The sequence below is a fragment of the Oncorhynchus masou genome, chromosome 22 (assembly GCF_036934945.1).
Source record: "Oncorhynchus masou masou isolate Uvic2021 chromosome 22, UVic_Omas_1.1, whole genome shotgun sequence".
In the NCBI taxonomy this organism is placed as follows: domain Eukaryota; kingdom Metazoa; phylum Chordata; class Actinopteri; order Salmoniformes; family Salmonidae; genus Oncorhynchus; species Oncorhynchus masou.
The window spans coordinates 13,705,925-13,732,083 of NC_088233.1; the positions used below are offsets into that span (position 1 = coordinate 13,705,925).

At 40.3% G+C, this 26,159-nt stretch overlaps 1 protein-coding gene across 1 annotated transcript in view; it reads right to left on the minus strand.

The window, feature by feature from the left end:
- kitlga (kit ligand a) overlaps nucleotides 1-25,565 on the minus strand; it is a 36,378-nt gene extending 10,813 nt beyond the window's left edge. The window contains exons 1-5 of the mRNA XM_064929341.1: nucleotides 25,306-25,565; nucleotides 5,057-5,164; nucleotides 4,532-4,588; nucleotides 2,935-3,087; nucleotides 14-203 (exon numbers count right to left, since the gene is read on the minus strand). Of these exons, the coding sequence (XP_064785413.1) occupies nucleotides 14-203; nucleotides 2,935-3,087; nucleotides 4,532-4,588; nucleotides 5,057-5,164; nucleotides 25,306-25,320 (523 nt within the window). The 5' untranslated portion in view covers nucleotides 25,321-25,565. The remainder of the gene's footprint in view (nucleotides 1-13; nucleotides 204-2,934; nucleotides 3,088-4,531; nucleotides 4,589-5,056; nucleotides 5,165-25,305) is intronic.
- Between the last annotated feature and the right edge of the window lie 594 nt (nucleotides 25,566-26,159).

Consider the following 26,159-nt stretch of genomic DNA (forward strand, 5'->3'; position numbering starts at 1 on the left):
AAAAAACACTTACCTGATGTGGGGTATTGTGTTGTTATTGTTGTATCCATTGTTGCTGTGGGACAGGGAGGTGGATCACATTCTTCTGGCAAATCTCTATTCAAACGGGCCGTTTTTAAAAAATCTTCCACAAAATGAAAATAGTGTCCTGTCTGCCATTGCTCATTTCTGTAGTGGCACTCAAAATCATACGTGATCGCCTCCTGCGGAGATAAAAGGGGAATAATTATCTCAATGATGTGAAATTCAAAACATAAATGATAATGGTTTATAGCTGTTGATAGACCATTTAACGTTAGCTTTAGCTTTTATACCCCCATGGCTTTAGTCATGCAGCAAATAGTTCAAAGAACACAGCTGGACAGATATGTTTGAGCGCAGATTTAAGACGTTATAAGTAGTAACTTCAGTCTTGTCTCTTTATTCAGGACAAGGGGGACCTCAAAAGTTAGCCAGAATAATACAAGTAATATGCTTTAAGAAGTTATTAGGTCTACATTATGAATGTACAGTGACTTGCGAAAGTATTCACCCCCTTGGCATTTTTCCTATTTTGTTGCCTTACAACCTGGATTTGAAACAGATTTTTGGGGGGTTGGTATCATTTGATTTACACAACATGCCTACCACTTTGAATATGCGAAATCTTTTTTATTGTGAAAACTTACGTGAGCATAACTATTCACCCCCCACAAAGTCAATACTTTGTAGCGACACCTTTTGCAGCAATTAACACTGCAAGTCTATTGTGGTATGTCTCTATAAACTTGGCACATCTAGCCACTGGGATTTTGCCCATTCTTCGAGGCAAAACTGCTCCAGCTCCTTCAAGTTGGATGATTCCGCTGGGGTACAGCAATCTTTAAGTCATACCACAGATTCTCAATTGGATTGAGGTCTGGTCATTGACTAAGCCATTCCAAGACATTTTAATGTTTCCCCTTAAAGCACTTGAGTGATGCTTTAGCAGTATGCTTAGGGTCATTGTCCTGCTGGAAGGTGAACCTCCGTCCCAGTCTTAAATCCCTGGAAGAATGAAACAGGTTTCCCTCAAGAATTTCCCTGTGTTTAGTGCCATCCATCATTCCTTCAATTCTGCCACCACCACGCTTCACTGTGGGGATGGTGTTCTTGGGGTGATAAGAGGTGTTGGGTTTGTGCCAGACATAGAGTTTTCCTTGATGGCCAAAAATCTACATTTTAGTCTCATCTGACCAGATTATTTCATATGTTTGGGGAGTTTCCCACATGTCTTTTGGCAAACACCAAACGTGTTTGCTTATTGTTTTCTTTAAGCAATGGCTTTTTCTGGGCACTCTTCTGTAAAGCCAAACTCTATGGAGTGTACAGCTTAAAGTGGTCCTATGGACAGATACTCCAATCTCGGCTGTGGAGCTTTGCAGCTCTTTCAGGGTTATCTTTGGTCTCTTTATTGCCTCTCTGATTAATGCCCTCCTTGCCTGGTCCGTGAGTTTTGGTGGGTGGCACTCTCTTGGCAGATTTATTGTGGTGCCATATTCTTTCCATTTTTTAAATAATAGATTTAATGGTGCTCCGTGGGATGTTCAAAGTTTCTGATATTTTTTTATAACACAACCCTGATCTGTACTTCTCTACAACTTTGTCCCTGACCTGTTTGGAGAACTCTTTGGTCCTCATAGTGCCGCTTGCTTGGTGTTGCCCCTTGCTTAGTGGTGTTGCAGACTCTGGGGCCTTTCAGAAGAGATGTATATATACTGAGATCATGTGACAGATCATGTGACACTTGGATTGCACACAGGTGGGCTTTATTAATCTAATTATGTGACTTCTGAAGGTAATTGGTTGCACCAGATCTTATTTAGAGGCTTCATCTTATTTATTTCACTTCACCAATTTGGACTATTTTGTGTATGTCCATTACATAAAATCCAAATAAAAATGAACTTAAATTACAGGTTGTATTGCAACAAAATAGGAAAAACACCAAGGGGGAAGAATACTTTTGCAAGGCACTGTACTTCTTCACTCTCATGAGACTAAGAGAGGTCCCTTTATGAATACCTGATCTACCATGATAGATGATCCAAGTCCTCACAAGAATGATGCTGGTCTATTTGTGCTCAGGACTTGTGTACCATGTTCATTATTTTATTATAATATTTTATTCTATTTCATGTGATTGGGCCAGAAAGGATTGCATGAATGGATGTGTTATTGACCACCTCCACCAGAGGCAGCTAGGTAGTACTCCCAATCAAAGACTCTATCCAACAAGACCTTTGCCAATTCAGCCTTTGCAGTTGAGGCCTTTAACTGCCATGTTGCACTGTGGGTGGTATTGTTATTGTCATAATTGTAATTGGTAATGACATATTGGTATGATAAAAAATATATGTATATTTTTGTATTTTACCCCTTTTTCCGATTTTGCCTCATCACTGCACGGGAGGAGAAGGTTGAGTCATGCGTCCTCCGAAACATGACCCGCCAAACTGCGCTTCTTAACACACGCCCTCTTAACCCGGAATCCAGCTGCACCAATGTGTTGGAGGAAACTGCCGCCCAAGGGCAGCTGCAGGCACCCGTCCCGCCATAAGGAGTCACTAGAGCACGATGAGCCAAGTAAAGCCACCCCGGCTAAACCCTCCCCTTACCAGGACAACGCTGGGCCAATTGTGCGCCGCCCTATTGGACTCCCGGTCACAGCCGGTTGTGATACAGCCTGAGATCGAACCCGGGTCTGTTGTGACGCCTCTAGCCCTGCAATGCAGTGCCTTAGACCACTGCGCCACTCGGGAGGCCCCATATGATAAATATTCTATGTACAGTAATGCATTTCAAAGGTGCATTTTGTTATGTTTCTTTTTTTACATGTGTCCTCATCAAAAAAAAACTGTCATAAGAGCTATCACAGTTACAATATTAGTATTAGAACCAAAGGTGCAAACGTACCAAGTTCTTCATGTGATATCTTGTCTCTTTCAGCATTTCGATCAATATGCTGATATTATATTTGTTGGACGAAATGCTTCCAAACTTGTCTGCTAATCCTCGTAAACTGAGTTCCAAGTGGAAAACGTTTAGCGCTACCCAACACATTCCACCCTGAAAAAGAAAATACATCTGGAAATAACAATCATGGGTAATGGACAGTTATGATATACACTACGGTTCTAAAGTTTGGGGTCACTTTGAAATTATCTTGTTTTTGAAAGAAAAGCAATTTTTTGGTCCATTAAAATAACATCAAATTGATCAGAATTACAGTGTAGACACTGCTAATGTTGTAAATGACTATTGTAGCTGGAAACGGATGATTTTCAATGGAATATGTACGTAGACGTACAGAGGCCCATTATCAGCAACCATCACTTCTGTGTTCCAATGGCACTTTGTGTTGGCTAATCCAAGTTTATCATTTTCAAAGGCAAATTTATCATTAGAAAAGCCTTTTGCAATTATGTTAGCACAGCTGAAAACTGTTGTTTGGGGAGTCTCCCACATCAGCATTTGTGGTTTTGATTTCAGGCTCAAAATGACCAGAAACAAAAGTGCTTTCTTCTGAAACTCGTCAGTCTATTCTTGTTCTGAGAAATGAAGGCTATTCCATGTGAGAAATTGCCAAGGAACTGAAGATTTCGTACAATGCTGTGTACTACTCCTTCACAGAACAGCGCGAACTGGCTCTAACCAGAATAGAAAGAGGAGTGGGAGGCCCCGGTGCATAACTGAGCAAGAGGACAAGTACATTAGAGTGTCTAGTTTGTGTAACAGATGCCTTGAGGACTTGTGAGGCGTCTGTTTCTCAAACTAGACACTCTAACGTACTTGTCCTCTTTATCAGTTGTGCATCGGGGACTCCCACTACTCTTGTACGAGATCTTCCTTTTCTTTGCAATTTCTCGCTTGGAATAGCCTTCATTTCTCAGAACAAGAATAGACTGACGAGTTTCAGAAGAAAGCACTTTTGTTTCTGGTCATTTTGAGCCTGAAATCAAAACCACAAATGCTGATGTTCCAGACACTCAACTAGTGTAAAAAAGGTCCAGTTTTATTGCTTCCTTAATCACAACAACATTTTTCAGCTGTGCTAACATAATTGCAAGAGCTTTTTCTAATGATCAATTAGCCTTTTAAAATTATAAACCTGGATTAGCTAACACAATCTGCCATTGGAACTCAGGAGTGATGGTTGCTAATAATGGGCCTCTGTACACCTATGTTGATATTCCATAAATAATCTGCTGTTTCACGCTACAATAGTCATTTACAACATTAACAATGGCTTCACTGTATTTCTGATCAATTTGATGTTATTTTAATAGACAAAAAATGATATTTTCTTTCAAAAATAAGGACATTTCTAAGTGACCACAAACTTTAGAATCGTAGTGTATACCGTTTTGAAATTCATCACAACAGAAAAATTATAGTCCACCCTCTAAAAAAAGTCAGGCAACACAGACATTCAATAATATTTTGTAAGGAACACAAACATATTAAGTTATAATAATAGTGTAATCATGAGAAGAAGAAAACATCTTCTCACCACTTCTTTCGGAACGTATGTCACAGGAATCTTGTAATCTTTAGGTATATTTTGTTTCTGTTAAAAACCAGACAATATCATTAAATGTTAGCAGAAATGGTTTGGGAACATTTGAGTTTGTTACCAGAACAAATCTCAGAGATTCAGCTACTGGTTTACACTAATGGTAATGCAGGATGTCCTACTGTGTGAGAATCTCATGACAATCCCCGTCAGTGGTATTAGAAAACAATGACTGATTCTAGATGCATCAATGTATCAAAGTATACTTTCAAGTCTACAAATGTAATTGTTTGCAACTGGCATTGCAGCAATGTTCCGCATAAGCATAATGGTTGATTTTGAGAGGATTACAATTAATTGGATTGGATTGTGCAATCCACCTTTCTAAGAACTGGATAAGAATGAAACACCATGCTGGTAGTAACTGGATCGAGACAGTTAAATACAGTAAGAGCATTTGCCAAAGAGCTTTGATTTGCAGTTTTGGTGGCTTGAAGAAATAAGAACTTCCAAGGACTTTACCAATAGTGAAATTCTTGTGATGTCATCTGTTACGGTGTTTCCAAATTCACTTGACTGGACTCCAAGTGTGATGCACAGCAATAAATGGACACAGACGCGTATCCAAATCTGAAAACCAAGAAAAGACAAACACACAACATTATGAGAAATTTCTACAGATTAATATTCCATTAGAGTAACTATCTGTAGCCTACAATTATACATAATCCCTTAAAGTTGACCCCTTAGGCCTGTCTTGGTTGATCAAAGGTAGCAACCTGTCACTTGAATAGCATCCTAGAGCACATATCCAGACAACTTTAATTTCACCATGATGATGACACTGTTCCCTTAGAAAAAGTCTGTCTTCAAACACTAAGGTCCGTAAAATAGACGGTGACAGCCCCTTAGTGCTCCAGTCCTTTCTAGACACAGTTTGGGATGACGTGGTGGTCATCAATCAACTGGGTTGCTTCTCTTTTGTTATCATTTAATTGGCTACTTCAATCAGCTGAATTGCAGCCTTGGTATCAAGACCAGGCCTTTCATGGTCTAATGACTAATGCCTGTAATGTTTCAGGGAGGCCTGTGTGACTAATGTCTGCCTGCCCCTCTGCAGCCATTCCCTCGCCCCTGTCACCCCCTCCACCCCATCCCCATGCCAGTCTGAGCATGTTATGCAACAGTCCGACCCGACCCACACCTTCCCCCAAACTTCCATCCCTCTTAGCCCAGATTAGGAACAGGAACAAAAGTGGATTCCACACAAAAAGTTTGCAAGGAGGTTTATGTTGAAGATTGAAATGAAGCAAGGAAGATGAAAAATATTAGAGAAGAGCTTACTGACTGGCAGCCACTGAGCGCTGGGGGCAATTCAGACACTCTGTTAACCATGAGTGCTGTGTAAAGGAGTTCAACAACACATTGGCTGCATCCCAAATTCACCCTATTGTCTATATAGTGCACTATACCTTTGACCAGGACACATAGGGCTCTGGTCAAAAGAAATGCACTATGTATGAAAGAGGGTGCCATTCGGGACTCAGCCATGGATAATATCCTCTGTGCCCCTGCACTGTCGTCTCTTTCCTAATACGACAGCTGGAAGAGGTACAGAATACAAAGAACAACCAATGAGACAAGGGGGAAAATTAAGATAAAACTAAATTAAAGAGCGAACGGAGTCTAATTCAATTCCACATAACTCTGTTTAATTAGTCTAAACAGAATCATCTTTATATGAGTGGAGATGTCCGTGACGGACACAAGACTGAAGTCAGATGGAGGTTACAGGGGAGGGAGTGAGGAGGGAGATAGGCAGGGATGGAAGGAGGTGATAGATAATAGGTCCACGTAAGATGGTATTGAATTTACAATGTCACGTTTATTCCCTCGTCCTCAGAGTCCAAAATGGTCATGCAGGTAATAGTCTGGTATGGTCACGGTGTGGCTAAATTTGCATGATATAAATAGTGGCAAATCAAATCACAGAGACAGATTAAATGCATGCAGAATACATTACATCTGTGTATCTGTCAAACATTTAACTTATTTAAACTATTGATGCATGTACCTAACAAATTACGCTCAGTCGAAAAACCATTTGACAGTTTTTGTCGGATACACTCAAAAGGTTTGTCCGGCAGGGGCGCGAGCCACCATAACACCTCCAAATGTCAACATTTGACATCTGAAAGTCAATTCAGTCAAAATAGTACACTTTGACTGCACTGCTATGCTTTAAATAAATTAAGAAAATGACTAGCTAGACCACAATTCAGCACAAGTCCAAATGGGTCACATTGGTGTCCTACTTGGTTTTAAAACATGCAGTGTGAGGCAGAAAAAAATGCTAGGCCCTGGTGGACCAGCCATTGTTTCATAGATCCCTGGGGACTATTCACAGGGGCACGTTTGGACAGTGGTAAACTGTCACTGGTAAACAATTGAAACATTTGGAAACGGGTTTAACACCATTATACAGTGGCTTTGACAGATGTCTTTGGAATCTGTCTTTAGAATCTGTATTTGGAATCTGTCTTTAGAATCTGTATTTGGAATCTGTCTTTGGTTAAACCGAGATAACATAATTATGTCAGGGTCTTGTAAGGAATGTTATGAGGGCTACAGATTTATGATCTTAATTTGTTTCTGGTAATTGTTGGGTTGAAGTGGCCTTAGGTGATCGGAACCCTAATTAGCATTTTCTGGGTGACATTCTTAAACAAGATATTTTAGTAGTTTACAGACATTAAAGTGTCTGTATGACTGTGCATCTGACTCGCCACAATGGGAGCACAAACACACACACACACACACGCCCCCCCCCACGGTTGGGTCCAAAATTACAGCTTCAAACGATGCACTTAGCAACATAGACAGATGTAGTGTAATTACAGTGCAAGACTACCACATTTGACTACATTTACCATTTCTTTAATGAGTTTGTAATGACACCTCACATTCAATTCTGCAAACACCTCTATGACATTTTTGACTAATTTGTGTGCAATGGAAAGTACTGCAAAAAATATAGTAAAACATAATTCAGCTCACTCCCTACATAAAATGGGATCCGATTATGTTAAATAATTTACTAATTTCAGATTCAATTAAACTCCTTTTGAATTTCCTTTTTAACTTACATTCTTGTTTAATCACTTTTAGAAGTATTCTTATTCCCTCAACTTAGAGTGAGCATCAAGTCCACATAAATACGGTCTAAATTCAATTCTGATTTGACATGATTCTTTCTATGTCATGTATCTATAAAACATTACATCACATTATAACATATATCAAAGATAAAGGAGCTTAATTCACATGAAGTGTGCATTTCACACACACACACACACACACACACACACACACACACACACACACACACACACACACACACACACACACACACACACACACACACACACACACACACACACACACACACACACACACACACAAACAAAGCACTGCCCTGGAATTTAACATGGTCAAACTGGCAAAGTAATAAGCATGGCAGGTGAGGAGACACTAACGTGCAACCATGGAAAGAAGCTGTGCTTCCTAGCTCTTTATGAGACAGAATCATGACCCCTGAAATCAAAGAAGTGGTTGGAGAGCGGCTACAATATGTCTGGCCAAATGCCAGTCAAACTCAGGTCATATTTTAGTCAATAAATGTTTTCTTCAATAAATACAATAAAAGGGAAAACGATAAATAAATGAATATACTCCAGTTGTCTCTAACACACCGGTTATTCATGTTATGATCTAATTCTGTCTGGTAATAATATAAATTGTTGCAGTGAGCTACCACGTACGACATACATTTAGAAATATTACAGTGCGTGTTGTATGTTGGCTGTGTTTACTGTGTTTGTTCATCAATAACATTGTTTATAAAAATACTTGTATATGGTACTGTATCACCAATCTATAACAACTTAGAAATAACTTGTTATTAACAACTATGGTTAGACGTGGATGTTATCATGCTGTCAGACCTACAGTACAGTAGCAGACTAAAGCCAGATCAGTTCACTGAGACTGTTCTCCTGGTGATGTCACGGCTGGGATAGTTACCAATTGCCATGGGAATCTGGAAAATAGCAGTGTCGTTCTGTTCACAGTAAAGGAGACAAAACACAGCAGTACCAGAGGCACTAACCTGAACTATCTATGTATTTGAACTCTAAACAGTGCGGTTCCATTATGAAAATAAGATACAATGTGCTCTAACATGGATGGATATCCATAGATCTTTTCACGGATAACGTCATGATTTTTGTTCATTATTCCCCACATGTTAGTCTCCGTTAACCCAATACTAAAATCTCACGTAATTTGCTCGTAGTCTGTCCACAAGAGATTACCCACATGTTTGAAACATCAAGCTGACCTTAAAGTCCAACGATATTCATACTTCTACAAGAAATAAAAATAAAATCAAACTCTTGTAAAATGCAGCAACAGTTGGAGAGATATAGCAGGTATATTTAGGTAATAGAGGTACAGTATATCCTGATTAGAATATTAAATCAATGAGACAGCGGGATGTTAAAATTCAAATAATTTATGCAAAATAATTGGACAATTTGTTTTTCCTGAGGACATTTGCATATTATGTATAACACGTCAAGTTTATGCCCAATGCCATGCCCAATGCCAGCTTGTTAACCAGCCAATACATCTGCCAACCTTGTTTTGAGTGATGGCATTAACCCGTTTTGGTTGCAAATCTCTCAGCACTTCTGTATCTTATGATCTAGCTGGCATCCAAGAACAATACTAAAGAAGGCATATTTGTTGCATAAATAAACTAACAATAATTATACAGTAATTAACCAAAATTGTGCCAGGAAGTAGTTCATAGTATTGCCCCAGCTGGTTGAGCTCTGCCACTGAATTTGGTCTCAAGGTTCTGTCTCCCCCCCACTTAGTATCATAAAAGCTAAAAATATTTTATGACAGAACATTGGCAAGCAGTCACTATAGACATTGCTAAAAGTAAAGACATGTATATAGTATTGTACATTTTGATCAGTTCACTGCCACCTTTAACAGGCCTTTCCTTTGATCAAAAGTAAAGCAAGGAAAAGAGGGAAGTAATAGTAATTAGAGATTCAATTACATTTTAATTTGTATTAAATTAAAATCGATATGAAAACACCCATTTTCATAAAGAACTCAAAGCAGTGCTTCCTGGTTTCTCTCAGTAAATCATAGCACATTTTAGTGGAAAATGAACAAATAACATAAAAGGCCTGTGTTCCCTCTTTGTTGGATGCATTACTGCTCTTGAGGTATGTTGTGTTGGTCACACTGCACTGCCTGAAAATGATGATTACCATGTCTTCCTCCTCTACAGCTTCTTTGATCCTGACATATCATTAACCAATCAGACCCAACAGGCCCTCTAGAAAACCAGACCAGTGTCCTCCTCTCTAGCCGTCTTCAGCACATACTGTAATCTCATTGTACAAAAACACAGCGCCGTGCATAACATTAGTGCCACATGGCATCTTTTAGGCCATCAGTTTTGCACAGGCAAGACCCTGTTCCTAATCTCATCAAAATGATGTTGGTCGAATGACAATGCATCATCTCTGCCAGTGCGCTTTCTGTTTTAATAAACATGTTCCATTATGAAGGAATAAAAAATAGACTGGATTGCAGATCAAATCTGTTTTCAAAGCCTAATTGCTGTCTCATATTAGATGGAAGAAATTACTATTGTTTTCCAGTGGACTTAAGGTCTATGACCAAGGCTGTAGAGACTAGTGCATTGCTTACTGGCTGGAAAGGAACAACAATGACTTGATCTTTGTAGGCTTCTGGCTTCTACTGGGTATAGTAACCTGTTTGATAAACAAACAAAAACATTCTGGGCAGTTTTCCCAGGTATCGCTGAAATAATACTTAATGGAAATCCAAAACACTTTTGATCCAAAAATGGCAGTATAAAGAATTTAGAACATTTGTTTAAAATAATAGTTTTATCATATCTGACGATAACCCAAAATAGAACACAGGCCTACAACTGACAGTGGGTAAAAGTGAAAGCATCAGGAAAAGGAAAAACAGGAAACACGATTGATCTATTCCTGGAGTGATTCAGAAAACGGACCAGCGACTACTCAAAACACGTATTCATTTAATTTGCATCTACAAAAACTGTGTTCCTCTGTCCACTCAAGTGCACTTACAGAGGCCCATGTTAACGAAGTAAACACTGAAACAAATACCATTATTATAAGATTATAAGGATTATAAAGATATAGAGGCTCATTCAATGTCATGTGGTCAACTGAAGAGCACATAGATTGAGTGCCGGGAAAAAACATTGCTTGATAACTACATTGAGTAGTACATCTTGGGATCAATAAAGTACTTATTCTATTACTACTACTATTACTACTACGGTGTTGACACGGAGAGACTACTTCAAATGATGACCTCAAGACTCCATCGATCTGTCCTGATGAGGGTGCATGGTCCTGATGAGGGTCATGTTATCTTTATGGTTCTATATCACTTAGGATCAAGATGTTAGCTCTGCCCTATGGTTTGACGTAAGCATGAGTGTAACACAAAACTTGAAAAGCTGTTGTAAAGGGTGTTGTAGTGTTTTGGAGTACATTTAAGTGCCAGGTAATACCAGCTTTGGCAGACTAGCAGATTTTCGAAACTGGTTGAAACAGTATCAGCAGACATTTGTTTTACTTGGAGAAGAAGAACATTCCTTAATTATTCCCATATCATCCCTTCAAGACATAAAATAAAAAAATAACTGGAAGTGCACCAAACTTTAAGGAATCAAATTTGGGTGAACTTGGAAGAGACTTGTGATATTAACAGTATGAGGTCATGTACATCCACGATTGACCCAACATACTACTGACCAATAAAAACATTTGTTTTCCCTCTGCGTTACATTCCCTCTAGAGATCAACCAGTTCAGTTAAAGATAATAGAAAGCACAGAGATGGTGAAAGACTGAATAACATATCAGGGTTGTAAAGTCTTTTGAAGCTTGTGAAGGAAAAGTGCGTGTCAGTGTTGCAAATGGTGTTAAAGAAACAAGGGAGCGGACTAAAAAACGCTTCATTTAACATATCAGTATCTCACTTGCATTCAATGACAAACCAAACATGTGTCTGTGACTAAGTGTGTGAGGGGTTAAAACAGGTCTGTTTGTGTGTGGGACAGGGGTAGTCTGATCATGGTACATTGCACTCATATCTTCTCAACAGTCTCAATGTTATGATATGATAGCACATGTTGCGAGTAGATCAACATCATGGTAATGCCTAAAATGAGCTGTACTTTTGGACGTGTGAACAGTTAAAATATGGTTTTGCACAAATCTGATCACTAAGCCATTTCAGTTGTATCTGTGTTGAACACTGCCAAGGACAGATACGTTGGACTGGAGGACTGGAGGTTCTGGAGGAATCTTTTTAGGAGGGGGGGGTTCTGGCTCTCTCTCCCTAACAAAAAATTGCTTGTGAGGCCCAGCCTTCTCCAAAGTCTTAATAATGCTGACTAATATAAATATCACAAGGCTTCATTCACAAGATCAGTTGTACCCAAAACAGTGAACAAAATGTATTATAAAAATGGGTATCATTGTAAGAACATCTGCAACACATTATTATGGCAAGCCAGCAGCATACCACCCTGCTTACCAGTGCTGGCTTGCTTCTGAAGCTCAGCAGGGTTGGTTCTAGTCAGTCCCTGGATGGGAGACCAGATCCTGCTGGAAGTGGTGTAGGAGACACTCTTTCCTCTGGTCTAAAAAAAATTATCCCAATGCCCCAGGGTGCTGTCTTTTGGGTGGGATGTTAAATGGGTGTCCTGACTCTCTAAGGTCATTAAAGATCCCATGGCACTTATTGTAAGAGTAGGGGTGTTAACCCTGGTGTCCTGGCTAAATTCCTAATCTGGCCCTCAAACCATCATGGTCACCTAATAATCCCCAGTTTACAATTGACTCATTCCTCTCCCCTGTAACTATTCCCCAGGTTGTTGCTGTAAATGAGAATGTGAACTTACCTGGTAAAATAACGAATAAATATATATATTTTTTAAGAAAATGCAGTATTTTCAGTTAATCGGAATATACTTTCCCAAGAGCATCTATGTACTAAGAGGGTACCTCTGAGCAAGACAAATTAGTTGTGAAACTGCTTATAGGTAAAAAAGCATATTGCTGAGTTGCTGCCTTGTTATCACATTGGCCAGGTTTCATCTTTACACTTTTATAGCCTTGAAGTCTGTCAACTGTTAATTTGCACCATTTGTGTTCCCATCATACTGTTTTATGCCTCTTGGTGTCTTCAGCTCTGACTCATCCTCAGAAAACCCAACACATGGAACATCCTCCAACATTTCCTTGAGAATCTAAATTCACGAATTAGCTGTGTCATAGACAGTGGGGGACTTCGTTTTTACGTCCTTTGCTTTCGGTTTTGTACACCAGCTTCAAACAGATGAAAATACAATATTTTTGGTTATGGAAAATATATTTCACAGATGGTGCAATCATTTTCTACAAAATGACTGACTGTTTTGTCTCTTAAACTGAAATTAGGCGAACTATTAGAATTTTACCAACCAGGAAATGGCGGAGCCATTTCAGCGTATTGCATCTTTAAGTTTAGCTCTTGCGTCTTTTAATTGTGGTTTTGTACATCAGCTTCAAACCAGTGGTGTTAAGTAGTTAAGTAAAAATAATTGAAAGTGCTACTTAAATAGTTTTTCAGGTATTTTTGACAACTTTTACTTTTACTTCACTACATTCCTGAAGAGAATAATGTACTTTTTACTCAATACATTTTCCCTGACACCCAAAAGTACTTGTTACATTTTGAATGCTTAGCAGGACAGGAAAATGGTCCAATTCATGCACTTACCAAGTAAACATCCCTGGTCATCCTACTGCCTCTGATCTGGCAGACTCACTAAAAACACATGCTTCGTTTGTAAATTATGTCTGAGTGTTGGAGTGTGCCCCTGGCTATCCATACATTAAAATGACAAGAAAATGGTGCCATCTGGATTGCTTAATATAAGGGATTTCAATTATTTAGATTTTTACTTTTGATACTTAAGTATATTTAAAACCAAACACTTTTAGACTTTCATTCAAGTAGTATTTTACTGGGTGACTTTCACTTTAACTTTAGTCATTTTATTAAGGCATCTTTACTTTTACTTAAGTATGACAATTGGGTACTTTCCACCACTGTTTCAAACAGCTGAAAATACTATATTTTTTTGTTATGGAAAAGGTATTTCACAGTGGCTTAAATGGTACAATGATTTTCTACACTATACTTGCTTGTTTTGTCACATACATGTTAATTAGGCAAACTATTAGAATGTTAGCGACTAGGAAATGACAGAGTGATTTCTGCATCGTGTATCTTTAATGCAGATAACAAAATGTAAATTAAATACAGTAGGCCTACTATACATGACGAGTATATAAATGTTTAAGCACCACTTCGTATCTGTGCTACTGTAAGTACCTCTCAACGTGCCGACCAGCCTTCACTTATTCAGATAGCTTACACTCAGACTCACTGACATGTCTGTCCATCCACAGTAGGAGCTGAATCCCATTGGTTAAACACTTAATTTACTGCTCTACTTAATAACCCTGTAAATACAGTATACTGTAACTATATGTATCTGGGCACTGCCTTCTAAATTCCACTTCCAGGTGAATGCAGCTAATTTGAGCCTTTTTAAACCAGTCAGTGAGTCAAGACAGATATTTCTCGCTGTTGTCACTTCACAACAGCAAATTAGAAGGTAGCTCTAACTTTATGTAGTGTTGTGGTGTCTCTCTTGTCGTGATGTGTATTTTGTAAATTTCTAATCCCAGCCCCCGTCCCCGCAGGAGGCCTTTTGCCTTCTGGTAGGCAGGCATTGTAAATAAGAATCTGTTCTTAACTGACTTGCCTAGTTAAATAAAGGTTCAATAAAATAAAAATAATAAGTGCTAACAATGTGAGCAAGGTAAATGAAAGGTGAAGGAAAGGATTGGAGCTCATCCCAGTTAATCAGCTAATCCCAACCCAGCTAATCCCAACCCAGAGACTGGTTAGAAAACCCTTTAAGGTGTCTCGTTGATGACACTTCTTCCCTAGACTAAAAGGGGTAGCTCCAGCCCAATATGGCGACCGGAGTATGGGCGAGTGGGCATGTCGAAAGGAAAGTAGTGGGCATGTGGAAAGGAGTGGATGTGTCAAAAGGAAAGTAGTAGGCATATGGAAAGGAGTGGGTGTGTCGAAAGGAAAGCAGTGGGCATATGGAAAGGAGTGGGTGTGTCGAAAGGAAAGTAGTGGGCATGTGGAAAGGAGTGGGTGTGTCGAAAGGAAAGTAGTAGGCATGTGGAAAGGAGTGGGTGTGTCGAAAGGAAAGTAGTAGGCATATGGAAAGGAGTGGGTGTGTCGAAAGGAAAGTAGTAGGCATATGGAAAGGAGTGGGTGTGTCGAAAGGAAAGTAGTAGGCATGTGGAAAGGAGTGGGTGTGTCGAAAGGAAAGTAGTAGGCATATGGAAAGGAGTGGGTGTGTCGAAAGGAGTGGGTGTGTCAAGTGCTCTGCTATCGGTTAGACATTTTGGATTGAGCTGTGTTTTTTTGCTTCCATTTCTTACCACGTAACTCCTTGTGTTTTTAAGCCAGAGGAGAAGTCAGTCGTATTTTACTGTTAGTTTTACCCAAATAATTGTATATTGTCAGTTATAAAACTGACGATTGTTTTATTTAAAAGTACTGATGATGGGTGTACTCTTGCTTCTTGCGTTATATACGAGTGCTTACTGTGACTGTCACCCTTCCCATGTCGTTGTCGGACAGTAGTCCCACCGGGCACACACTGGTTGTATCAATGTTGTTTCCACGTCATTTCAATGAAATTACATTGAACCAATGTGGAATTGATGTTCGTGCCCAGTGGGGTGCTTGGCAAGCTAGAGCGAAGTGGACTGTGTCCCAGTGTTGTTTCCTTTCATGCCCTCCTCATTGAGTAGTAGACTGTATGTATTTTATGCATCAAGGTGACATGGTTACCAATATTAGTCTTTTCTTGTTTAGGCTGCTATCATGCTTGAAATAAAATAATAGTCGCCGGCTTATTGACTTGTCATGCAACCCAATCAGTCAAAACGGTTTTGCCCAATTAGCTGATTTGTTTCCATACACCCACAACTTTTGACACACCCACTCAGACATACTCCTGTTGCCATATTGGGCTGCAGTTACCCATACTTGCCCTAGACTACAGTGCATCCCGCATAAAGACAGGCCGTGTGCTCAAATCAAATCAAATTTTATTGGTCACATACACATGGTTAACAGATGTTAATGCGAGTGTAGCAAAATGCTTGTGCTTCTAGTTACAACCATGCAATAATATCTAACAAGTAATCTAACAATTTCACAACAACTACCTGATACACACAAGTGTAAAGGAAGGAATAAGAATATGTACATATTCATATGGATGAGCGATGGCCGAACGGCATAGGCAAGATGCAGTAGATGGTATAGAGTACAGTATTTGCATATGAGATGAGTAACGTAGGGTATGTAAACATTATATAAAGTGGCATTGTTTAAAGTGACTAGTGATACATTTATTACATCCAATTTTAAATTATTAAAGTGGCTAGAGATTTGAGTCAGTATGTTGGCAGCAGCCACTCAATGTTAGTGGTGGCTGTTTAACAGTCTGATAGCCTTGAGATAGAAGCTATTTTTCAGTCTCTCGGTCCCCGCTTTGATGCACCTGTACTAACTTCGCCTTCTGGATGATAGCGGGGTGAACAGGCAGTGGCTAAGGTGGTTGTTGTCCTTGATGATCTTTTTGGCCTTCCTGTGACATCGGGTGGTGTAGGTGTCCTGGAGGGCAGGTAGTTTGCTCCCTGTGATGCGTTGTGCAGACCACACTACCCTCTGGAGAGCCTTGCGGTTGTGGACGGAGCAGTTGCCATACCAGGTGGTGATACAGCCTGACAGGATGCATTTCGATTGTGTATCTGTAAAATTTTGTGAGTGTTTTTGGTGACAAGCCAAATTTCTTCAGCCTCCTGAGGTTGAAGAGGCGCTGTTGTGGGTGGACCAATTCAGTTTGTCCGTGATGTGTACGCCGAGGAACTTAAAACTTTCTCCACTACTGTCCCTTCGATGTTGTGGACTGCTGTTTCCTGAAGTTCACAATCATCTCCTTTGATTTGTTGACGTTGAGTGTGAGGTTATTTTCCTGACACCACACTCCGAGGGCCCTCATCTCCTCCCTGTAGGCCGTCTCGTCATTGTTGGTAATCAAGCCTACCACTGTAGTGTTATCTGCAAACTTGATGATTGAGTTGGAGGCGTGCATGACCACGCAGTCATGGGTGAACAGGGAGTACAGGAGAGGGCTGAGAACGCACCATTGTGGAACCCCAGTGTTGAGGATCAGCAGGGTGGAGATGTTGTTTCATACTCTCACCAACTGGGGGCGTCACATGAGAAAGTCCAGGAACCAGTTGCACAGGGCGGGGTCGAGACGCAGTGTCTCGAGCTTAATGACGAGTTTTGAGGGGACTATGGTGTTAAATTTGTGGTGTTTGAACTATCGGTCTGTTTCTAAAACGGTGTGAAGATAATTGTCTTCCCCTGTTGCGTTCCTCAAAACGAGACTTTTTGCTGTGACTGACAATGTTGTTTTCCCTTCCTGAAAACAGAGGCAGCCCAACCCAGCGCTAAAAGATTGTAAGAGATATGGATCTCAAATATATTGGACAAACTCAAAACTCAATGAGGCAGAGCACTACTCTATTGTTCTGAAGTAACCCTTGCGTAAGATATCTGCAGCTGCAGCAATAAACAAACTACTATCAGGAAGTTCATAAAAACTTTGATAACCATGCTACTCTCATGGTACAATATTACTCATAATTCAGAGTTCAAAGTCGCGGAGCCGCGATACACAGCTCTGAGACCACCGTACACCCCAACCGCGCACCAACCAATGCCGCTCCATTCATTTGAATGTGGTGACAGTTGGAGAAATTGCTTGAGTTGTGCTGCAAATTCTTAAAGTATGAAAGCCAATGGTCCAATATTCTAGAACACTGCTGTGTGGATGCGTACCAATTTTGGACTCTGATAAGCGCTTTAGCCTTTAGTCTGAGCTACTGCATTTACTGCCAACAGCCAACGAGGTTGTCTGAGTATGGACTTAGTGCTATAAACAACGCCAAAATAAGTTCACGGTGATCAGAGCGCTACTGGTGAGAGGATGTAAAAAATAACTAAACCAAGCAAACCTACTGTATTCTACACAGGTAGGACCTATGTATAGCACTGAGGACGGTAATGAGAGGAGCTATAGGCGGACGGGCTCGTTGTAATGGCTGGAATATAATAAATGGAACATGTGAGTCAAACGTGGTTTCCATATGTTTCATCTGTTCCATACCGTTTCATTAATTCCATTCCAGTATTTACAATGAGCCTGTCCTTCTATAGCTCCTCCCACCAGCCTCCTCTGATGTAACACTAACACAATAGGAGATTCTTAGAGGCTGTCCCCCTGGCTTTGGCAGGGCATTACAGGCTCCTACAAACCTGCTGCTTGGTCAGTCAAGGTTTTGTTTTGCATTGAGAAACAACTAATATTTAACTTAGTGCCGGTGCTTCACACGTACTTCAAGTCTGGTCGAAGAGTTACTTTAGCACAATAAGCCTCTCTAACACCAGTCTATATAGGTTTAAAGTATGGTCAAAAGTCATGACAATAATGCTATTAGTCTCAGCAGGGCCACAGGTTGAATTAGCATACCTGAGCTGCTTACAGATCATCCAGTCTAACCTATTTGACTAGCATTCTCAGGCATGTGGCGTCTAGAGCTCAGGAGATGTTGACTTCGTCCAAAATGGCACCCTGCTCCCTTTAACAGTGCACTACTTTTGACATATCTCACTCAATTCATTGCCTCGTTAACTCTCTCGCTGGACTACTAACTCTTCCTGAATGTGCCCACCCGGCTCTCTTCAGGGGGCGCATCGTAAAGCAGAGATGTGAACGGACTGTCAGCATGTGACCTCTCTATGCACCCCCAGTGTCTGCACAGGCCCCCAGGGCACCAACTTCTAAGGAAGCGTGTAAGCTGCGAGAATGGGTATGGATCTGGGGGTTAGGAGCACGAAATAAAGTAAACTGATATACCCAGCCTTTTTTGTGGTCTGGGAAACCTTGACTGCTGAGGCATTGGGGACCTTTGAGGAGGTTTAATAGCACACATAAAACAACCTAGGATGTATGTGTAGCATTTACAGTGTCTGTCGAATGTCAATGGTGCTTTTTTTCATGGGAAACACTCAAATTTACGCACCTTACCTCACACCACATTCTTTTCTTGACAGCCAAACAGAAGAATATGCACATTGCATCTTATTATCCTTTTATAGCTATGTTCAACGTTTCTATTGCAGCAGCTGCAGTCTATTGCGCAATCTTCTTATTTTTTTAAACAAGTGATTATTAGTTGACGTCATAAAAAACAAGGAAGAAGGCAATGAAAGAGTGGAATGGTTCCTGTTTTCTGTCAGGTACCATACATCTGCCAAAACAATGAGTCACTCACTGTAGTCAATAAAGTTTTGTTACAATATATTCCCAGGATTTATTTAATGATTTAATTTAACCATGTAAGTTATTAAGAAACACTGGGTACTGTATGCTGTATATCACAGGCATACCAAAGGGTGCACATTTTTACAGATAGTATGCAGAATGTATTTATCAGTTGCTGAGCAGAATTTTCTATATGCAGAAACAGGTAGGCTTGTCTATATGTAAGGCGTTCAATTATACTAACTGGGTGAGGGAAAAGTTGTACTGGCTCAAAGAAAGATTAGGCTACAGGTAAGTCCACACTAAGTCCACATTGTAGACCAGTGGCGATTGGTGGCGTTTAAGATGAGGGAGGATAATTATTTATTTTATGAGCATGGCCTTATTTCTTTTACATCATATTGGGTGACAGTCATTCATATTCCATTCACCCAGTTCAATGTAACATCAATAGGTTTAGGCCACTACATGATTCTCAAATTTTCCTATACCAATCACGAGGTTGCTTTCTATGAATTAAAGTTTACAACGTAGGTGTAAAGTCGAGAGAAATTTGAGTAATCAAGGTGACGGGGTGGATCGGCTTTAATATTGCAGACAGATTGTAGTTTCCATCAATGTAATTGTCTGCATCATTTCCAATCACCCATATATTTTTGGGGTAAATATATATATTTATATATATATATGCATACATACATACACATATATATATAAACATGCATACATATACACATGCACTACCATTCAAAAGTTTAGGGTCACTTAGAAATGTCCTTGTTTTTGAAAGAAAAGCACATTTTTTGTCCATTAAAATAACATCAAATTGATCAGAAATACAGTTGTAAATGACTATTGTAGCGTGAAACGGCAGATTTTTTATGGATTACCTACAAAGGCTTACAGAAATCCATTATCAGCAACCATCACTCCTGTGTTCCAATGGCACATTGCGTTAGCTAATCCAAATTTATAATTTTAATAGGCTAATTGATTATTAGAAAAGCCTTTTGCAATTATGTTAGCACAGCTGAAAACTGTTTTCCTGATTAAAGAAGCAATAAAACTGGTCTTCTTTAGACTAGTTGAGTATCTGGAGTATCAGCATTTGTGGGTTTGATTACAGGCTCAAAACAAAGAACTTTCTTCTGAAACTCATCAGTCTATTCTTGTTCTGAGAAATGAAGGCTATTCCAAGAGAGAAATTGCCAAGGAAGTGAAGATCTCGTACAATGCTGTGTACTACTCCCTTCACAGAACAGCGCAAACTGGATATAGGCCAGAATAAAAAGAGGAGTGGGAGGCCCCAGGTGCACAACTGAGCAAGAGGACAAGTACATTAGAGTGTCTAGTTTGAGAAACAGACGTCTCACAAGTCCTCAACTGGCAGCTTCATTAAATAGTACCCGCAAAACACCAGTCTCAACTGTACCCTCTATTTCTGAAACTATCCGCCGCCATTGTCGCAACCCCTATTACCAGCCTGTTCAACCTCTCTTTTGAGATCCCCAAGGATTGAAAAGCTGTTCGCAGTCATCCCCCTCTTCAAAGGGGGAGACACCCTGGACCCAAACTGTTACAGACCTATATCCATCCTGCCCTGCCTATCTAAGGTCTTCGAAAGCCAAGTCAACAAACAGGTCACTGACCATCTCGAATCCCACCGTACCTTCTCCGCTGTGCAATCTGGTTTCCGAGCCGGTCACGGGTGCACCTCAGCCACGCTCAAGGTACTAAACGATATCATAACCGCCATCGATAAAAGACAGTACTGTGCAGCCGTCTTCATCGACCTTGCCAAGGCTTTCGACTCTGTCAATCACCATATTCTTATCGGCAGACTCAGTAGCCTCGGTTTTTCTGATGACTGCCTTGCCTGGTTCACCAACTACTTTGCAGACAGAGTTCAGTGTGTCAAATCGTATGGCATGCTGTCCGGTCCTCTGGCAGTCTCTATGGGGGTGCCACAGGGTCCAATTCTCGGGCCGATTCTTTTCTCTGTATATATCAATGATGTTGCTCTTGCTGCAGGCGATTCCCTGATCCACCTCTACGCAGACGACACCATTCTGTATACTTCCGGACCGTCCTTGGACACTGTGCTATCTAACCTCCAAACTAGCTTCAATGCCATACAACACTCCTTCCGTGGCCTCCAACTGCTCTTTAACGCTAGTAAAACCAAATGCATGCTTTTCAACCGTTCGCTGCATGCACCCGCACGCCCGACTAGCAACACCACCCTGGATGGTTCCGACCTAGAATATGTGGACATCTATAAGTACCTAGGTGTCTGGCTAGACTGTAAACTCTCCTTCCAGACTCACATCAAACATCTCCAATCTAAAATCAAATCTAGAGTCGGCTTTCTATTCCGCAACAAAGCCTCCTTCACTCATGCCGCCAAACTTACCCTAGTAAAACTGACTATCCTACCGATCCTCGACTTCGGCGATGTCATCTACAAAATAGCTTCCAACACTCTACTCAGCAAACTGGATGCAGTTTATCACAGTGCCATCCGTTTTGTTACTAAAGCACCTTATACCACCCACCACTGCGACCTGTATACTCTAGTCGGCTGGCCCTCGCTACATATTCGTCGCTAGACCCACTGGCTTCAGGTCATCTACAAGTCCATACTAGGTAAAGCTCCGCTTATCTCAGTTCACTGGTCACGATGGCAACACCCACCCGTAGCACGCACTCCAGCAGGTGTATCTCACTGATCATCCCTAAAGCCAACACCTCATTTGGCCGCCTTTCGTTCCAGTTCTCTGCTGCCTGTGACAGGAACGAATTGCAAAAATCACTGAAGTTGGAGACTTTTATCTCCCTCACCAACTTCAAACATCTGCTATCTGAGCAGCTAACCGATCACTGCAGCTGTACATAGTCTATTGGTAAATAGCCCACCCAATTTTACCTACCTCATCCCCATACTGTTTATATTTATTTACTTCTCTGCTCTTTTGCACACCAACATCTCTACCTGTACATGACCATCTGATCATTTATCACTCCAGTGTTAATCTGCAAAATTGTAATTATTTGCCTACCTCCTCATGCCTTTTGCACACAATGTATATAGACTCTTTTTTTCTTTTTTTTCTACTGTGTTATTGACTTATTAATTGTTTACTCCATGTGTAACTCTGTGTTGTTGTCTGTTCACACTGCTATGCTTTATCTTGGCCAGGTCGCAGTTGCAAATGAGAACTTGTTCTCAACTAGCCTACCTGGTTAAATAAAGGTGAAATAAAAAAAATAAAAAACAAAAAACAGTGAAGAGGCGACTCTGGAATGCTGGCCTTCTCGACAGACTTCCTCTGTCCAGTGTTTGTGTTCTTTTGCCCATCTTAATACTTTATTTTTATTGGCCAGTCTGAGATATGGCTTTTTCTTTGCAACTCAGCCTAGATGACCAGCATCCCGGAGTCACCTCTTCACTGTTGACGTTGAGACAGGTGTTTTGCGGGTACTATTTAATGAAGCTGCCAGTTGAGGACTTGTGAGACGTCTGTTTCTCAAACTAGACACTCCAATGTACTTGTCCTCTTGCTCAGTTGTGCTCTTTCTCCTCTTTCTATTCTGGTTAGATCCAGTTTGCGCTGTTCTGTGAAGGGAGTAGTACACAGCATTGTATGAGAGTTTCTAATATATAATATATATCCCATTTAGCGGACGCTTTTGTCCAAAGCGACTTACAAGTCGGCTGGGGCCACTACTTTTACATATGGGTGGCCCCAGCGGGAATCGAACCCACGACGCTTGGCGTTGCAAGCGCCATGCTCTACCGACTGAGCCACACAGGACTCTATTTAATGTACTATTTAATGAAGTTGCCAGTTGAGGACTTCCTTCTCGCATCTAAGTGCTCTCTTCCTCTCATCTTTTCCCTGTGCTTGTGGACTTCAGTACAAAACACATCAGCTGTCTCTGACCAGGCGAAAAAAAGGTTCCAATCCAAACCTTCATATCATAACCGTTAACCGCTACACACAGCCTACATTGGTGTCACCATAATAATGTCAAAGTCAACATAGCTACTAGAACTAACGGCTTAGTAAACCAACTACAATCATCCAGTACAGTGCACAGTTAGAGCAAGTAGTTTAGCAGTTACATGGGTGGGCCCTGGTGGCAATAAATTAATAAAACCAAAAGCTTACCTTGACATGGAAGAGTTCCAGTGTTGGATAGCCATAGCCAGCTAGCTAACATAGCATCCCTTTCTGTTTGAGCCGGGTGTTTGAGTAGGCTAAACTAGCTAGCTGCATTCACTAGCTAAGTAAGTGAAAATGAAAAAAAAAATACAACGAAATATAGCCAGCACTCTATCTCTCTCTTGGTTCTCCTTCATTTTTTTTTAGAAATTAATTTCAAACTGTTCAACTATTGTCTTTCTCTTTCAGTCAACTACTCACCACATTGTATGCACTGCAGTGCTAGCTAGCTGTAGTTTAGGCTTTCAGTACTAAATTCATTATCTGATCCTTTGATTGGGTGGACAACATGTCAGTTCATGCTGCAAGAGCTCTAAAGGTAGGAGGACGACCTCTTTTAGTTGTCATAATAACTGTGTAAGTCTAAGGTAGGGGGTAAGAACCATGAGCCTCCTAGGTTTTGAAGTCAATGGAGGATGGAAACTAGCTGTCCTCCGGCTACACCATGGTGCTACCTTACAGAGTGCTGTTGAGGCTACTGTAGATCTTCATTGCAAAACAGTGACTTTTAATCAATTATTTGGTGACGTGAATATATTGAGTATAGTTTTATCTAAATATTATAACTTTTTTAGTGTTTCACAATAAAAAAAGAAAGGAAATTAACTGAGGAGGATGGGCCTCCCTTTCCTTCTCTGAGGAGCCTCCACTGGTGTATGCTATGGGGCTCCCGAGTTGTGCAGTGGTCTATGGTACTGCATTCTCAGTGCAAGAGGTGCCACTACAGTCCATGGTTCAAATCCAAGGTTGTATCACATCAGGCCGTGATTGGGACGAATTTGTTCATAACTGACTTGCCGAGTTAAATAAAGGTTAAATTAAAAATAAAAATTTAAAAAGTGAGAAACACCTGATTTCAGTTACACTTATATCCAAAAGTCTGAATAAAAGGAAAATAAGATAGGATAAGATAATATAAGATGGGATAATATAAGATAGGATGGGATAAGATATGATGGGATAGGATCAACTTTAATGTCCCCAAGGGGATGTGTCTTAGACACACAGTACTGCTGTGTACAAAATATGCACATGTACATTGCACACTCAGTATAATACATACATTGCACATTACACATGTTATACATAGACCTAGCCTACATACACAATAAACGAACTTAACATGCTATTCAAAATTACATCTTAAGATGTTGTGTACTACTGAAGCTTTAAGATTTTCCCCATAATTTGTTTCCAAAACTTATTCCCCTTTCATTTTTCAGTATCCAAATCCCCGTATACCAATAGGCATACACATCAAAATACATGTACTAACAGCATCCTATGTTTATCACTGTTTATGATTTAATTAACAACTATGTCAAAGCACTTTTCATGACGAAAAGAAAACGATTAGGCGCGAAAATATTTTGTATTATTGGACATAATTGGGACGTACTGTCATTAGTCAACATGGGCAAACACAACAGCCACTAAATGTCCATCGTGTCTTAATAATTATGATACAGTATGTCAGAAAACATAGGATGACACCCACACACAATTCCCGTTGGTTGGCATATTCTGTTTGACCGTATTGGAAAATGGTGATGAAGGTGCGTAACTTGACAAGCGTTTCCAAAGAAGCTGAGCGGTAAAGGATAGTGCTCTGGCATCATGTCAATGATATTGAATGCAATGTACCCTACGGTCAGACATCAATCATGGTGTTTGGCATTAAAAGAGGGGTAATGTAAGTCGTGAATGACTTTCCTCGTGTATGCATACTTTTCAAAACATCTGCGGACAGAAATAAGCAAATTCACACCATTCGTTTTCTTCTGATTTGCCGCTGGAATACGCACACCGCGCCAGGCGTAATAGGCGTTTATCCAAGAAAGACATGCAAATAAAAGACAGCCTATAACAAGAAAGTGAGTAAGAAAATATGCAATTCCGATGATAACTTACTTTTGGCTTCTTCATATGGAATGAGAGGAGTAAATCCAATGTAAGCGAAACCCTATTTTATCTTACTTCTGCGGGGAGGAAAGGGGTTTTCATCATCCCGTGTGCACATATCCAATGCCCTAGTCAGTAGCCTAGTATCCAAGCAGGGAAAATAATCTTAAACCTTATAAAACTGCTGCAATGAGCTCTGTTGATGATAGGTATGGTATCCAAATATACACATCATAGGGAGCGTGTTAACGGGTACTGCGAGATCATAGTGAGTTGGTGTTTTGTTTTTTTTACAGGGAAACCCATTTTTATAGTTGCTTCAAGTACCGCCCACAAGAACCGTTCCGGTCAGTCTGCTGAGCTCCAACGTTCATCATACAGTCCTCATCGACAGCTCCGATTAAAATATTGAAATAAACTCCGCTTTACGTCGTGAATGAAACCAATATTAATATATGTAACATATACCTACAGTAGTCTTATTACGATAACTTCCATTTTTCTGAAAATACCTGCCCACGCCTCATGTTAGACTGCCCCGTTGGCACATCGCTATGTCATTTATCGTTGGAACTTGACAGACCGACATTCAAGATGCTGGCACCCATGCTGGGTTTTGACTTTGAACGTCAGGCATGGAAGCATATCGATTTATTGTAGAGGAGTTAAAGTCGTAAAGTCAAACTGGTCAAAATGTAGAATAAAAGTCTATAGGAAATGCAGTGGTTGAGCAAGTCATGGTCATATAGCCGGTGAGAAGGCGGTTCTGACCAATCACAATGTATAGGTATGACCATATCAAAAGTTGTATAATAGATTTTTTTTTATATTACCCACCTTGGCAAAGTAATTGTAGGGCTCAC